The sequence below is a fragment of the Ylistrum balloti genome, unplaced genomic scaffold, assembly GCF_031769215.1.
Source record: "Ylistrum balloti isolate Yb309-2 unplaced genomic scaffold, AGI_CSIRO_Ybal_v1 Utg369808, whole genome shotgun sequence".
Lineage (NCBI taxonomy): Eukaryota > Metazoa > Mollusca > Bivalvia > Pectinida > Pectinidae > Ylistrum > Ylistrum balloti.
In genome coordinates this window covers 580,253-598,064 of record NW_026781982.1, presented here as the reverse complement: position 1 = coordinate 598,064, position 17,812 = coordinate 580,253, and the positions used below count along the sequence as shown (strand labels likewise).

Sequence of the window (17,812 nt, the reverse complement as noted above, 5' to 3'; positions counted from 1 at the left end):
GAAGTGTTGGGAAAAAAATCGCAAGATTGTTTGGAAAATATTCCAAAAAGTTCAAAGTCTTTGATTGGTCTTATAATGAAATGCAGATAGAAAGGCATATATTTGCCAAGGAAATTACCTGAAAAGTTATCACGTAAAAAAAAGCTATCCTTTGACTAATTTCTTGTCTACATATTTATGTCAGTGTTTCTCTTTCCCATTTGCTTCCAGATGGAGCGCGACCAAAACAAGGAAGCTGGTCAAAGAAGACAAAGCAAGGAAGAGTCAAACAGGAAGTCAGTATATTGCATTTCTTATTTTATATCAACATATTAACTGTTTAGAAATGCATAGCTTTAAGGGCATAAGATATCGCTGAATTTTATAACTATTTGTTTTGAGAGAAGGATATTGTAACATTTAACATATAGGAAAAAAATATCAAATTTTTGCTGAATACAGACTTGCCAGTTTCACAATATCGTAAGAAAACCCCAGAAAGTAGTTTTAGTCGATGAATAATTTTTGTAACCACAAGAGATCTGTGTTTTACTTGTAGAATTTCCGTTCCCCTCAGGAGTTAATGCAAGATGATTCACCAGATGGTAGTAAACTGATGGACTCCTCAGCCAGTCAGTATGAAGCCCTACAGTTACAACTACAGAGAACAGCCTCCATGTGTCAGACACTGATGGGTGCAGACCAAAGTCAGGCTCTCCCTGGTATGGGGCTGCTGCAGACCAGTGCCATGCCTTCTCCAGGTAAACATTAGCAACGTGTTAAAAATTTAATCTAATTACTAATGAAAAGTCTAAACCTAACAATGAAGTTGACGAAAAAAAGAGAAAATGAAAAAAAAAATTTGAGATAAGATATGCTTAGAATGATGTTTTTGAAAAGTGATGATGAAAGCTATATGATATCTAAATTATGAAAAGGTATTGCACAACTTCTTACACTGAACACAAATTTACATTCTGATGAGACTATGGCTGTTTCTTTAGGCTTTGGATACCGGGGAAATGCAATGCCTGACATGTTCCAGCAGCAAATGCAACAACAGCAGATGATGATGAACATGAGTCAGTGTCTGCAACAGATAGCCATGCAGCAGATGGAGATCCAGAACCTTCAGCGTCACATACAGGGCTTCACACCAGATGAAATTCGTCTGCGCTCTCTCACTTCACTCTCAGCTGCTGTAGATAGTCGAGGCCTGTCGCCTAACATTGGGGCACTGCCTCGACCAGACAGCTTCAGTCAACCACCATCAAGCTTCCTCCAGCGGCAAAGCATGGATAATCTTCTCTCGGGACAGGCTATTGGTGAGGATAATGTGTTTGAATCAGAGAGGCGTTTAGGGGATGGGCTGACACAAGGACAGGACGCGAGGAGTCGGTCTTTAGGAAGATCTGCCAGTACACAGAGTACTGGAAGTAAGCAGAGAGCACACACAGAGCGACTCTTATCTCGTAGGAATGAATCTCTACAACCGAGGATTGAGGAGTCCATACCATCACTTCCTGTCTCTCAAGCTAGGAAGAAGAAAAAGTGTGTAGAAAGTATTAAAATAAACAATTTAAAATAAAATAGACTGAATGCACAACATGCTATAAGATATATGATAACACTTCATGAAACAACATATAGATTTCCATGACAGGAAATACAAACCCTACGAAGATTTTGATTTTATTACCAAATAAGTTAGAAGTGTTGACAATCAGTTACAGTTGTGAGATTCAAACATTTAGAAGATTGTTGATTTAAAGTTTGTCAAAGTGAATGATCTTGACTAAAGTCAAATTTTTAAAAACAAAAGGTCTAGAGTCATGGTATGTGGCCAGTAGTATGCAATGGATTAAAGGCTTTCAAGTTTGTTCTAATAGATGAAACAAATGTATTATATCTTCTCAATAACACAAAAGCCCAGGGTCATGATACCTGACCTGTAGCTTGCTGAGATGAATTCAATAGATTATATAAGTTTAAAAGAATCAAATTTGCCTCGTTGAAAGCTTCAGAGCAAGTGAATAATTCTGGCCCTTTGAGCCTCTTGTTTAAAAAATGTTGACCGAAGCAATAGATAATTTTGTTTGTTAATTACTTTCAGAACAAGCAGTCACCAAAGACAGTGGTCACAAGCTTCTAGTAGTAAGGATGGAGGTATGTTGTTCTCACCAATAAAGTTGTCCTCTACTTGTTTATATTTTCTCCTTACTACTATCAGATTTGTAATATTTATTGCATTCTGAAGCTTCTTGTAATGGTGTAGAACCAATACTTCATCAAACATTTCATACCCCAAGTATATTAAGTTGTTCACTGATGTGGATATGTTCTGAGAAGTGATCTGCATCGTAATGTAATGTATAAAGGAATCTTTGATCTGTATTTCCATTTGTTTTGGAATGCTGATATATGCATGTATTTCAGACATTTTATAAGTTTCAGTAGATCTGTGTCCTAATATTGGAATGAGCATGAAAAGTGGGATATTATTGTACAGTAAAAATTCTATGATATAAACCCGACATCAGATAATGTTGACATGAAACAGGAGATGTTGGTTGTCTATTCAAGGAATTCCTGGGGAACAGAGATATGTATAATTAATCCTGTAAGGCTAGTGTGTTACTGTATGTTGGATTTTAATCCCATGTATGGTGAATGAATTGAGATTCATTTTCTGTTTTTAGGAGCTGCTCAGTCTGACTTCACTGCTAACACTTCAGATATCCTCAACTCTTTAACCCAGCGTGTGAGGTCAACAGGTCTGAGAACAGGTCAGATGGGGGAGAGACCCGGACTCAGTGCTGGGATTAGTGGGGCAGGATTTGGAGAGGAAGGCAGTGTTGCTAGTACCCTTTCCAATAGACCACAACGAGAGTCACTTACTGTCCGTAAGAAAGAGTCCAGGTGAAAATACACACTTCTCAACTACACTGTTGTCTTGACCTGATGATAGCTTTTACCATTTTATTTAGGGGCATAAAATGTTATTTATGTATCCCTGGTAAAATACTAGCAGCAATATACTGTTCAGCTAGAAAAAACTCTTAAGCTTGATCAGTGGAGTGTCAGATTAGTAAGTCAGAGGTCCCAGATTTGAATACTCGTGCAGGCATTGAAATAAGTAATGACTTCTGCTACATTGTTTCCCATATAGGGACCGGGAAGGATACTTAGCATTACTTTCAGAAGCATCACTATAATTCCTGGAAACTCAAGAACAAATTATTTCCTGAAGGGGAGTCTTTAATCCTACCAGATTTCTAGCTACATTATAATGGTCAGTGAGAGAGGACTCCTCTCTAGCTTGATCAGTTGAGCTTTGGACTATTAAGTCAGAGGTCCTGGGTTCAAATCCTAGTGAGGCATTAAACTAACTAATGGCCTCTTTTACATTTATAAGTGTACATCCCATCCCTTATTGAGATAGTGTTATGTCTTGAGAAACTCTGAATAGGTGCATTTTTACCTTGTAATATTATAACAAAGTTCTTGGCCATATCAGATTCTGGTTTACATAGGGAATGGAAGCCTTGGGGTTTTTTTTTTTTTTTGCAAAGCTGTTCAGTATTACATTTAGATGGACCAGTGAGATTGATTTAGAATTTCCATTGAAATATGACCCTCACTCTAAAACAATTAGCAGTACCAGTAAGCACACCTTAAATTTTGCTTGTGTCCCAGAATAGGAGTATTCTTATAAACAAGTGATAACATGAGTTTTAATGTCCATCTCACACCAAGCCCCTCTTCAATAGCTGGCTGGAGAAGTATATATAACTGAGACCTGATAAATTGGTAAATTTCCATTTCAGGTCTCTTTCAGGTTGTAATTTGTAGTATCAGTGTTTCTATGAAGTAATATATCTGATAAAATCTTTATGTCTGCTTTTATTGATTGTTTTTTTTTTTTTTTTTTTTCAGGGACGTGGATGATTCCGGAGACCTGACTTTGTTTGAAGCACTGAGAGAGTCTATTTATGCAGAGGTAGCCACTTTGATTTCACAGAATGAGAACAGGCCACACTTCCTCATTGAACTTTTCCGAGAACTTCAGAAGCTCACATCAGATTATCTTCGGCAGCGTGTTTTGTACTCCATCAAACACCTTGTATCCATGTTCCTGACAGAACAGGGTGCCGGACCTTTGACAACAGGCAATGATGAGGTGAGGCAATATTCAGCTTACTTTAAACAGTTATGGTTGTAAAGTTAATAAAATACAGTGACTGATTTGTGATTTTCATGTAACTTTTTTTACACTGTTCCACCACTACTTCTCGGTGGTAATGTTGTAAATGTGTGGTGAAAGTTTCTGATTGTACTACAGCCACTGCCTGCTTGGATGAACACTGCTGCTGGTGGTACAGCCTCAGAACTTACTCCTAGCGAGAGCAATCTGACCACAGATGATGAGGAAATAACAGTATGTATACATGCTAAGGTGTTCTGTCTCAAAGCTGAATATTATTTTGTAATATTAGTGTTATTTATATATTCATAGGAATAATGACTGATAGATTTTGTATAAAATTTTGAAGGAAAAAAAATGTTAAAACCAACAACAAAACAGATTCTGTGTGTAAATTTTGACAATGAGGAAGAGAAATGGTAGATTTGTAAGGTGCGTTCCTTTTGTAGATGAAGTTACGAGACTTAACAATTGATAAGAGGCGTGCTCTGGCTAGAGGCGAGTCTTTACAGAATGACCAGTTTGACTATGTCGAAGCCGCTGATTATGATAGTAGTCTGTCTACTCCTTCTACGAGTTACTGGGACAACCCTTTCTCACAGGACCTCGGGGACACCGTTATCCATCTCGACAAGGTGAGTTATACTGTTTAATACTACTGGGGACTTTAGAATAGATACTGGTGTATTCAATTGTTTGAACAAGATGCATTGAGCCTCAAGAATTTGATAATTACAAATAACAGGTGTGCTTTACATATGAGCTAAACTATAATAAAACTATGCAGAATGTTCAGATATCAATGTATAGCATTTAGATTGTATGTCATGAAACAATTTTTCTAAAAGCACCTCCACATGAAAAAAATTTAATGATTACAAAAATGGATGGAGATTTTGAATTTTTCATGCAAAATGAAATGAACTACTTTTTACCAGGCACTCAAGAAAATGAGAGAAAATGAATCCAAACTGGCAGCTGCAGAAAAAGCTAAACTTGAAAGTAAAAAACAGAAACCAACTCTAGCTAGACCCCCTCATCCTGTGTCAGAACCAACCAGTAGTTCTGCTGTTGACCAGGGCAGTGAAAGTTCCGTCTCCTCCACTTCTGTAAGTATGGTAACAAATCAGTCATTTGTTATTGCTGTTTAAAAAATACTACTTTGAAAAATCTGGTTTTGGAACCCTTCCATCTATTGGACCTGAAACTTTTGTTTCGTTATTTTCTAGCAGTTGTGATGTACTTTTTTCCTTAACTAAGAAGAAAATTAGCCAGTACAGTTTTCCAGAGGAAGCAAATTTTAAGTAAAACCAGATTATATCAAGCAGTTGAATTCTGTGACTTTGTGTTCAGCTAGATTGAGTGATATGGTATTTTTACTTATCGGCTGTCCAATGTTTTTATTTCACAGTACTACAGAATTGATACTCAGGAATTAAACAAACATGTTTTTATTTCACAGTACAACAGAATTGATACTCAGGAATTAAACATACATGTTTTTATTTCACAGTACTACAGAATTGATACAACAGGAACTAAACAAACATGTTTTTATTTCACAGTACTACAGAATTGATACAACAGGAACTAAACAAACATGTTTTTATTTCACAGTACTACAGAATTGATACTCAGGAATTAAACAAACATGTTTTTATTTCACAGTACTACAGAATTGATACTCAGGAATTAAACATACATGTTTTTATTTCACAGTACTACAGAATTGATACAACAGGAACTAAACAAACATGTTTTTATTTCACAGTACTACAGAATTGATACTCAGGAATTAAACAAACATGTTTTTATTTCACAGTACTACAGAATTGATACTCAGTAACTAAACAAACATGTTTTTATTTCACAGTACTACAGAATTGATACAACAGGAACTAAACAAACATGTTTTTATTTCACAGTACTACAGAATTGATACTCAGTAACTAAACAAACATGTTTTTATTTCACAGTACTACAGAATTGATACTCAGGAATTAAACAAACATGTTTTTATTTCACAGTACTACAGAATTGATACTCAGGAATTAAACAAACATGTTTTTATTTCACAGTACTACAGAATTGATACAACAGGAACTAAACAAACATGTTTTTATTTCACAGTACTACAGAATTGATACTCAGGAATTAAACAAACATGTTTTTATTTCACAGTACTACAGAATTGATACTCAGTAACTAAACAAACATGTTTTTATTTCACAGTACTACAGAATTGATACTCAGGAATTAAACAAACATGTTTTTATTTCACAGTACTACAGAATTGATACTCAGTAACTAAACAAACATGTTTTTATTTCACAGTACTACAGAATTGATACTCAGTAACTAAACAAACATGTTTTTATTTCACAGTACTACAGAATTGATACTCAGGAATTAAACAAACATGTTTTTATTTCACAGTACTACAGAATTGATACTCAAAACATGTTTTTATTTCACAGTACTACAGAATTGATACAACAGGAACTAAACAAACATGTTTTTATTTCACAGTACTACAGAATTGATACTCAGGAATTAAACAAACATGTTTTTATTTCACAGTACTACAGAATTGATACTCAGTAACTAAACAAACATGTTTTTATTTCACAGTACTACAGAATTGATACAACAGGATCTAAACAAACATGTTTTTATTTCACAGTACAACAGAATTGATACTCAGGAATTAAACAAACATGTTTTTATTTCACAGTACTACAGAATTGATACAACAGGATCTAAACAAACATGTTTTTATTTCACAGTACAACAGAATTGATACTCAGGAATTAAACAAACATGTTTTTATTTCACAGTACTACAGAATTGATACTCAGTAACTAAACAAACATGTTTTTATTTCACAGTACTACAGAATTGATAAAACAGGATCTAAACAAACATGTTTTTATTTCACAGTACAACAGAATTGATACTCAGGAATTAAACAAACATGTTTTTATTTCACAGTACTACAGAATTGATACTCAGGAATTAAACAAACATGTTTTTATTTCACAGTACTACAGAATTGATACTCAGGAATTAAACAAACATGTTTTTATTTCACAGTACAACAGAATTGATACTCAGGAATTAAACAAACATGTTTTTATTTCACAGTACTACAGAATTGATACAACAGGAACTAAACAAACATGTTTTTATTTCACAGTACTACAGAATTGATACACAGGAATTAAACAAACATGTTTTTATTTCACAGTACTCAAGAATTGATACACAGGAACTAAACAAACAAATAAAGATGATAATGAAGGAGGTGATTCCAGTGATCAAGGAACATATAGACCATGTGTGTTCCTATGAACTGTTGGCTTACATTAAACGCCTTGTGCTCAGTCTCACCCGACAGTATGACAGCAGTCAGTATGCCACTTTCTTCCATGCCCAACTGAGCTCTGCACTGCATGACACACTCAGTAAATTTGAAGGAAGAAAGTAAGTAATTTCTAGCAATGTTTAAGTGTAAGTCTTTGATATGGTATCAGAATACCGTTGATTCTTTGTACTAGTTAAGTCAAATTCACTACAGTTGAGGTTATTTGTTTTCCGTTCATTGTCTTGAAATGCCTCCAAAATCATTATATGTTTGATCATGAAACCTTATTTAATGTTAAGCTTGTTATTCTGTACATGAATCCCTTCATATTATTTTTGACCAAATAGTAAATAAACGGTACTTTGTGTCACAGATTAAGAATGTGTGGAGAAGATCTGTTGGTGGATATGTCCGAGGTCCTGTTCAATGAGCTTGCCTTTTTCCGCCTGATGCAAGGTTTGGGTGAGAAACCTGGGGCAGTGAATCAACAAGTCCAATCTTCAGGCACACAGGTCAGTAGTCCACTCAGACAAGTTCACATATTCTGAAATTAATATAGAATGAAGGTTTTGAATTTGGCATGTTGTCAGAGAACAGGACTTTGGGTAATATCTTAACTCTAAGGTAAAAATTTTTTTTTGTGGTGGTTGTGTGCCAAATTATTTGTTATTCCTAGGGTATGTTTTTGTTTTGTTTTTTTATTTATTTTATTTTTACAAGATATTTTACATAATACATAATAACATGAAACACACTCTCATCCATGCATACATTTTCATACATTCAAGCACACATACATGTAATGATTTTTGATCACCATCATCAATCATCATCATCATCATCATCATCATCATCATCATCATCATCATCATCATCATCATCATCATCATCATCATCATCATCATCATCATCACCATCATCACCCTCACCATCATCATCATTATCATCATCCATATCATCCTTACATGTATCATCATCAGTAACATCATCATCATCATCATCATCATCATCATCATCATCATCATCATCATCATCATCATCATCATCATCATCATCATCTCATCATCATCATCATCTCATCATCATCATCATCCATATATTAATTACATGTATCATCATCAGTAACATCACTATCATCACCATCATCACCCTCAACATCATCATCATCATCATCATCATTACATGTATCATCATCACTTACATCATCGCTAACATCATCACTATCATCACCATCATCACCATCAATATCATCATCATCATCATCATCATCATCATCATCATCATCATCATCATCATCATCATCATCATCATCATCATCACCACCATCACCATTATCACCACCATCATCATCACCATCATCACCATCACCACCATCACCATCATCACCACCACCATCATCACCACCATCATCACCATCATCACCATCATCACCATCATCATCATCATCATCATCATCATCATCATCATCATCATCATCATCATCATCCATATAGCCATTACATGTATCATCATCTGTGTCGTCATCATCATCACCTGCATCATTCCCATCATCATCTAGAACATCATCTATTTCCTCATTATCACATGTACATGCAACCCCTTACATATCTTCATCATCATCATCTCATCATCATCATCATCATCCATATATTAATTACATGTATCATCATCAGTAACATCATCACTATCATCACTATCATCACCATCATCACCCTCAACATCATCATCATCATCATCATCATCATCATCATCATCATCATCATCATCATCATCATCATCATCATCATCATTGTCCTTACATGTATCATCATCAGTAACATCATCATCACCATCATCACCCTCACCACCATCATCATCATCCATATCGTCCTTACATGTATCATCATCAGTAACATCATCATCATCATCATCATCATCATCATCATCATCATCATCATCATCATCACCACCATCACCATTATCACCATCATCACCAACACCACCATCACCATTATCACCACCATCATCACCATCATCACCATCATCATCATCATCATCATCATCATTATCCATATAGCCATTACATGTATCATCATCTGTGTCATCATCATCACCATCATCACCTGCATCATTCCCATCATCATCTAGAACATCATCTATTTCCTCATTATCACATGTACATGCAACCCCTTACATATCTGCCCATCCACATATCCATACACATTTATGTTCAAAACAGACATATAGACATGCACATCTACAAAAACACAGCCTGAGAGAGAGTAAGCAGCATCTAATTCAGATTCATTAAACAAGACATAACATGAACCATGTTATGAACCTGCAGACAGGAAGTAGAACTGTAATCAGCTTCTTTTGATTCAATTATGACTTGTTTACTTCATCACATCACATGAATTGTGACATTAGACAAAAAACAGACAGACATATTATACCACCAGCTCAGGTTTAGATCAACCGGGGAAAGTGCTGTTTTCTTAAATGTTCGCAGAATCAACCACTCGTTTCTATTTCATATGAGATCTTTAAAACTAGAAAAAGTCTTTGATGAAATTCCTAAAATTGAACCTCATGATCGACCTTCTACAAATCTCTGTTACAGACAAAGGAGGAAGCAGAGATTTCTTTGGATGAAGAGGACACACAGACCCAGGAGTCTGACACCACTGAAAGTACTGTGACTGAGGACGAAGATAGCGAGCAAGACCGCTCACTTCGACTTAATGCTGCTGAAGAGGAAGAGCTTGGCAAGGTAAGAGATAAAAAAATTTCCTAAAATTAAGGTCTTCATAGTAACATTTGATTAACATAGTCTTTGTCAGTATGTAAACGATCAGTGTGTTTCGTACGGTAAAGCTAAGTACAATGGAAACTACTTAAATGTTACATTGGTGAATGTCTCTCGTTGCTACTTCAATGTTACATTGGTTAATGTCTCTCGTTGCTACTTAAATGTTACATTGGTGAATGTCTCTCGTTGCTACTTAAATGTTACATTGGTGAACATTGGTCTCTCGTTGCTACTTGGTGAATGTCTCTCGTTGCTAATGTTACATTGGTGAATGTCTCTCGTTGCTACTTCAATGTTACATTGGTGAATGTCTCTCGTTGCTACTTAAATGTTACATTGGTGAATGTCTCTCGTTGCTACTTCAATGTTACATTGGTGAATGTCTCTCGTTGCTACTTAAATGTTACATTGGTGAATGTCTCTCGTTGCTACTTCAATGTTACATTGGTTAATGTCTCTCGTTGCTACTTAAATGTTACATTGGTGAATGTCTCTCGTTGCTACTTAAATGTTACATTGGTGAATGTCTCTCGTTGCTACTTAAATGTTACATTGGTGAATGTCTCTCGTTGCTACTTAAATGTTACATTGGTGAATGTCTCTCGTTGCTACTTAAATGTTACATTGGTGAATGTCTCTCGTTGCTACTTCAATGTTACATTGGTTAATGTCTCTCGTTGCTACTTAAATGTTACATTGGTGAATGTCTCTCGTTGCTACTTAAATGTTACATTGGTTAATTGGTTAGTATCACATTTTGTAAAAACACCAAATCTTCCCTATTTATTCTGTATGATTCAACATCTGTCACACCTGAACACATTAAGTAAACATTGTCAGTTTCCAACTTTTCACACCTTGCAGACTTCCAAATTATAGACTGACTCTCTTACCTGTAGGATCAAGCTAGGTCCTAGGAAGTCTGGTGTGTTTGCTTTCAAATTGGTTAGCGCAACCCAAGGGTTATATCTGTCCCTTATCACTTGGAATTTTTCATGATTTCTATTTGTGAGTGTGCGTTATGCCTCGAAGTTTTCTGATGTGGTGGCGATACTTCCTGGAAACAGATCTTAAGTATACTTATTGGGATCAATTTCCAAACAATATATAATGTTTTCTGAAGATATGTTGAGAAAACAATTCAGCAGGAGTTAAATTAATTTACAATTATTTACATTTTTTTTTTCTTTACAATGATCCATGACAAATATCACTAGGTGGACATACTTATGACACAAAACTAAAAATGGTAAGATGAAAGATTCAAGTTTCACAAAATGAAGTCTTGATAAATTGAATTATTAAAGAAAGTTTTCACACAAGGCCTGGAAAGCTACATGGGACCACTAACATCTTTGCTGCTATTGCAAAGAACTTTCCAAACAATTGTACAGGGTACCTCTAAACATGCCATTTGGAATGTTGATAATGAAAAAAATCTGTTTGATCACAATATCGAGACATAAAGGCTTTTATCTTTCTTCAAAGTCATTTATTGCTTGAATTTTCATAAATAGTGGAAAGATGACCAAAATAATTCTGTTCTTCTACAAGGTTGTCCCAAAGCCAGGCTTCACGACACTTAAATGTAACCACTTATATAACAGTCACTGAAATGAGGTGTTTCAAAACACTCCATCGCTCAGTAGGCTGTTTTTGTTGGTAGTACTCAAAGAAAACGATACTCATCAAAGTTACACAGGTACAAACTATATATATATATGTGTGTGTCAACTGTATGATGATGACTACAAGGCTCTTGATCTGTCACATTTGCGGCCGAATAATGCAAAATAGTATCTTTTTTTCCCAATTTAGACCCCAAGTTTTCCCAATTCTTAGGAAAACACCATTATTTTTCCCAATTCTAAGGGCCCAGGCCCCAATCCCAAAATGGGGTGTAAAAGCCCTGGACTATTATATTTGACAAAATATCAGCTGATGACACAAGGTGTCACATACAAATCTGACCACATGTAAGCTTACTGTAAATGTAACATGATCATTCCTGATAATTCATGATAGCAGGTTACATATTTCAAAGAATAAACAAACAGAAGCTAAGAAAAACCACTGCTCATGGGGAAAAACGAAGCAAATTACAATTTTTTGTCTTCAAACTGTGTGTTTAAGAAACAGTCAATTTTTGCACATCTGAAATATGGGTTTAGAGATCTGTTAATGTCTGGTTATTATTATTTCCTCCCAACAAATGACCTGTTAAGCAATTTTCACTGTAGATTAAAATGAAAAATTAAAAAGAAAAGGAATCTTTTGATTGGCTAGTGCAAACAAAAAAATTTGAAAGTCCTGAAAATGTCATGGGAATGCTACTAGCTTGTCAAACTTCAGAGTAGCCAATTTAAGGACATTAACATTTGCTTTAAATATTTGTTTTGAATGATTCTGATAGGTACACATAGGTGTATAACTGTATGAGTTTCAGGACTCTCTTCTGTGAAAATGACAATAGATATAGCCTTGAACCTTGTAAACAAACTTTCTGTTTATGAAGATGTCATGTCTGTTTACAGTGATTTAACATAATGTTATCAGACAATAATAAATAAGGCCATTATTATAGGTTAAATAGAAGACTGTCTGACCAGGAAAAGTGAACCAGTTATTTCCCTTTGACCACCGTTTCCGCTCTTAGGTTGTGACAGCATTCAAGAGTCTCACCTGGATGAGATTAGATATCTGTTTTTTATTTTAAAAAATTGTTTTATTAAAAAGTTGGTTCGTAACTATTTTTATACTTGATATTATTTGTCTTCTAGCTGAGGGACGATGAGTTTGCCAGTGAAATACAGATTCAGGATGCTGACGATAAAGATGATGAAATTGAATCCCCTTACAAGGCTGTCCAGATAGAGCTGGCTGTTAGTGAAACCAAGCCCTTCACACGGTAGGCTCCCTCATGCATCCTTGTAAAACCAAGTCTTTCATACAGATGACACCCTCATACATCTTATTTCAACCAATTCTTTCCCATATAAACCTGCTCATACATCCTTGTTTAACCCAGCACTTCACAGGATAGGCCCTTTATACAGTAGGCAACCACACATATCTTACCTAAACCAAGCCCTTCACAGGATAGGCCCTTTATACAGTAGGCAACCTCACATATCTTATATAAACCAAGCCCATCACAGGATAGGCCCTTTATACGGTAGGCAACCTCACATATCTTACCTAAACCAAGCCCTTCACGGGATAGGCCCTTTATACAGTAGGCAACCTCACATATCTTGTATAAACCAAGCCCATCACAGGATAGGCCCTTTATACGGTAGGCAATCTCACATAGTTTACCTAAAACAAGCCCTTCACAGGATAGGCCCTTTATACAGTAGGCAACCTCACATATCTTACCTAAACCAAGCCCTTCACAGGATAGGCCCTTTATACAGTAGGCAACCTCACATATCTTATATAAACCAAGCCCATCACAGGATAGGCCCTTTATACGGTAGGCAACCTCACATATCTTACCTAAACCAACCCCTTCACGGGATAGGCCCTTTATACAGTAGGCAACCTCACATATCTTGTATAAACCAAGCCCATCACAGGATAGGCCCTTTATACGGTAGGCAATCTCACATAGTTTACCTAAACCAAGCCCTTCACAGGATAGGCCCTTTATACAGTAGGCAACCTCACATAGTTTACCTAAAACAAGCCCTTCACAGGATAGGCCCTTTATGCAGTAGGCAACCTCACATAGTTTACCTAAACCAAGCCCTTCACAGGATAGGCCCTTTATACAGTAGGCAACCTCACATATGTTACCTAAACCAAGCCCTTCACAGGATAGGCCCTTTATACAGTAGGCAACCTCACATATCTTATATAAACCAAGCCCTTCACAGGATAGGCCCTTTATACAGTAGGCAACCTCACATAGTTTACCTAAACCAAGCCCTTCACAGGATAGGCCCTTTATACAGTAGGCAACCTCACATATCTTACCTAAACCAACCCCTTCACAGGATAGGCCCTTTATACAGTAGGCAACCTCACATAGTTTACCTAAAACAAGCCCTTCACAGGATAGGCCCTTTATACAGTAGGCAACCTCACATATCTTACCTAAACCAACCCCTTCACAGGATAGGCCCTTCATACAGTAGGCAACCTCACATAGTTTACCTAAAACAAGCCCTTCACAGGATAGGCCCTTTATACAGTAGGCAACCTCACATAGTTTACCTAAAACAAGCCCTTCACAGGATAGGCCCTTTATGCAGTAGGCAATCTCACATATGTTACCTAAAACAAGCCCTTCACAGGATAGGCCCTTTATGCAGTAGGCAACCTCACATATCTTACCTAAACCAACCCCTTCACAGGATAGGCCCTTTATACAGTAGGCAACCTCACATATCTTATATAAACCAAGCCCTTCACAGGATAGGCCCTTTATGCAGTAGGCAACCTCACATAGTTTACCTAAACCAAGCCCTTCACAGGATAGGCCCTTTATACAGTAGGCAACCTCACATATGTTACCTAAACCAAGCCCTTCACAGGATAGGCCCTTTATACAGTAGGCAACCTCACATATCTTATATAAACCAAGCCCTTCACAGGATAGGCCCTTTATACAGTAGGCAACCTCACATAGTTTACCTAAACCAAGCCCTTCACAGGATAGGCCCTTTATACAGTAGGCAACCTCACATATCTTACCTAAACCAACCCCTTCACAGGATAGGCCCTTTATACAGTAGGCAACCTCACATAGTTTACTTAAAACAAGCCCTTCACAGGATAGGCCCTTTATACAGTAGGCAACCTCACATATCTTACCTAAACCAAGCCCTTCACAGGATAGGCCCTTCATACAGTAGGCAACCTCACATAGTTTACCTAAAACAAGCCCTTCACAGGATAGGCCCTTTATACAGTAGGCAACCTCACATAGTTTACCTAAAACAAGCCCTTCACAGGATAGGCCCTTTATGCAGTAGGCAACCTCACATATGTTACCTAAAACAAGCCCTTCACAGGATAGGCCCTTTATACAGTAGGCAACCTCACATATGTTACCTAAACCAACCCCTTCACAGGATAGGCCCTTTATACAGTAGGCAACCTCACATATCTTATATAAACCAAGCCCTTCACAGGATAGGCCCTTTATGCAGTAGGCAACCTCACATATCTTACCTAAACCAAGCCCTTCACAGGATAGGCCCTTTATACAGTATGCAACCTCACATATCTTATATAAACCAAGCCCTTCACAGGATAGGCCCTTTATACAGCAGGCAACCTCACATATCTTATATAAACCAAGCCCTTCACAGGATAGGCCCTTTATACAGTAGGCAACCTCACATAGCTTACCTAAACCAAGCCCTTCACAGGATAGGCCCTTTATACAGTAGGCAACCTCACATAGCTTACCTAAACCAAGCCCTTCACACAGTATATATTTAGGTACACACCTTATCAGTGTATCAATTGAGTCCTTCACATAAAAAAACATCCTAACCTATAACTTTGCACATCTGGAAACTTGTCAAACTAAATTATAAACCATTGACTTTTCTATCAAAGAAGTTAAATGCTGCAAATGAAGTACAGAAGATTAAATACCATATTTAGCAGGCTGGTCCCAGTCATCTAATAAGGCACTTTTGTCACAGTTTTATGTAGCAGGCTGGTCCCAGTCATCTAATAAGGAACTTTTGTCACAGTTTTATGAACAATGATATCAAATGCTTACATCAGTTAGTTATAAGCCCACCTGTTTACATTCTGTTATGTATTGGCCTCCTGGGCTTAGAGCAGGATAAATGGAGTTTAAAATAGAAATGTAAAACCATTCTTAATGTTTAATGTAACATTGGTTTGTAATTTTGATTATTGGAATGTTGAATGAAATTATGATTCTATAATTCTTTTCAGAATTGGAAGTGATGAGGATGATGAAGACGCAGACGAGTCGCAGAGCGCTGATGATCCCTCGGAGACAGCTGTATCACGTGATGCTATGATGGAAAAGTCGCACTCCTTGGAGGATGGTGACGATCTTGAAATGCCAGAAGAGGAAACACCGGTCAGTGATATTAATGAAGGAGATGCTGATCAGGGAGCTAACACTGTGGGGGACACTGCTGGGGACAGAGACAGCGAGGAGGGGATCAGGATGAATGGAGAGGTGAGTAGTTACATGGTGGTGGTGTAACCCTGGGGACAGAGACAATGAGGAAGGGATTGGGATGAATGGAGAGGTGAGTAGTCACATGGTGGTGTTGTAACCTTGGGGAAGGGGACAGTGAGGAAGGGATCAGGATGAATGGAGAGGTGAGTAGTCACATGGTGGTGTTGTAACCCTGGGGAAGGGGACAGTGAGGAAGCGATCAGGATGAATGGAGAGGCGAGTAGTCACATGGTGGTGTTGTAACCCTGGGGAAGGGGACAGTGAGGAAGGGATCAGGATGAATGGAGAGGTGAGTAGTCACATGGTGGTGTTGTAACCCTGGGGAAGGGGACAGTGAGGAAGGGAGCAGGATGAACGGAGAGGTGAGTAGTCACATGGTGGTGGTGTAACCCTGGGGAAGGGGACAGTGAGCAGGATGAATGGAGAGGTGAGTAGTCACATGGTGGTGGTGTAACCCTGGGGAAGGGGACAGTGAGCAGGATGAATGGAGAGGTGAGTAGTCACTTGGTGGTGGTGTAACCCTGGGGATAGAGACAGTGAGGAAGGGATCAGGATGAATGGAGAGGTGAGTAGTCACATGTTGGTGTTGTAGCCCTGGGGAAGGGGACAGTGAGGAAGGGATCAGGATGAATGGAGAGGTGAGTAGTCACATGGTGGTGGTGTAACCCTGGAGAAGGGGACAGTGAGCAGGATGAATGGAGAGGTGAGTAGTCACATGGTGGTGGTGTAACCCTGGGGACAGAGACAGTGAGGAAGGGATCAGGATGAATGGAGAGGTGAGTAGTCACATGGTGGTGTTGTAACCCTGGGGAAAGGGACAGTGAGGAAGGGATCAGGATGAATGGAGAGGTGAGTAGTCACATGGTGGTGGTGTAACCCTGGGGAAGGGGACAGTGAGCAGGATGAATGATATGACTAATGTTGTACATGCCTGTTTTGGTGAGAAAGTCATAAACTCACTCAAACCTCATTGTGCATTTAAATAGTAGAGAAAGAGCACCTGTTATGCACAGCTGTAAGGTACACAGCTTTTTATGCTGTCTTTAAATTCAAACTTTTTTTTTTAGTAGTCTTTAGATGTTACATCTCTGTCATATATTCAGTTTCCATTGTTGTGTTGCAGGTTTTAGAAAATGGAGAACTTATTGTGGATGACCTCCCAGATGCCTTGAACTTAGCACCAATGGTAGGTATTGTTCATATGATATTATAAGCTATATTACAGTGGTAAACCATTTAGATACCATTTTTACTTTATTTGTAAATCTTTGTCCTGAATCTGTCATATTTGACTGC

The 17,812-nt window shown here is 37.5% G+C and overlaps 1 protein-coding gene across 4 annotated transcripts in view; it reads left to right on the top strand.

The window, feature by feature from the left end:
- LOC132544706 (pericentriolar material 1 protein-like) overlaps window positions 1-17,812 on the top strand; it is a 40,387-nt gene that overhangs the window by 18,416 nt on the left and 4,159 nt on the right. For 3 of the 4 annotated variants that reach the window (XR_009554010.1, XM_060208347.1, XM_060208345.1), the window contains exons 22-36: window positions 211-275; window positions 539-740; window positions 984-1,530; window positions 2,093-2,145; window positions 2,679-2,898; window positions 3,916-4,159; window positions 4,322-4,417; window positions 4,633-4,818; window positions 5,122-5,292; window positions 7,431-7,666; window positions 7,921-8,059; window positions 10,150-10,299; window positions 13,119-13,246; window positions 16,261-16,513; window positions 17,640-17,702. Coding sequence is in view for 3 of the 4 variants with exons in the window: in XM_060208347.1 (XP_060064330.1) it covers window positions 211-275; window positions 539-740; window positions 984-1,530; window positions 2,093-2,145; window positions 2,679-2,898; window positions 3,916-4,159; window positions 4,322-4,417; window positions 4,633-4,818; window positions 5,122-5,292; window positions 7,431-7,666; window positions 7,921-8,059; window positions 10,150-10,299; window positions 13,119-13,246; window positions 16,261-16,513; window positions 17,640-17,702 (2,753 nt within the window). In the remaining variant the exon portion in view is untranslated. The remainder of the gene's footprint in view (window positions 1-210; window positions 276-538; window positions 741-983; window positions 1,531-2,092; window positions 2,146-2,678; window positions 2,899-3,915; window positions 4,160-4,321; window positions 4,418-4,632; window positions 4,819-5,121; window positions 5,293-7,430; window positions 7,667-7,920; window positions 8,060-10,149; window positions 10,300-13,118; window positions 13,247-16,260; window positions 16,514-17,639; window positions 17,703-17,812) is intronic. The other variant, XM_060208346.1, reaches the window with a different exon arrangement.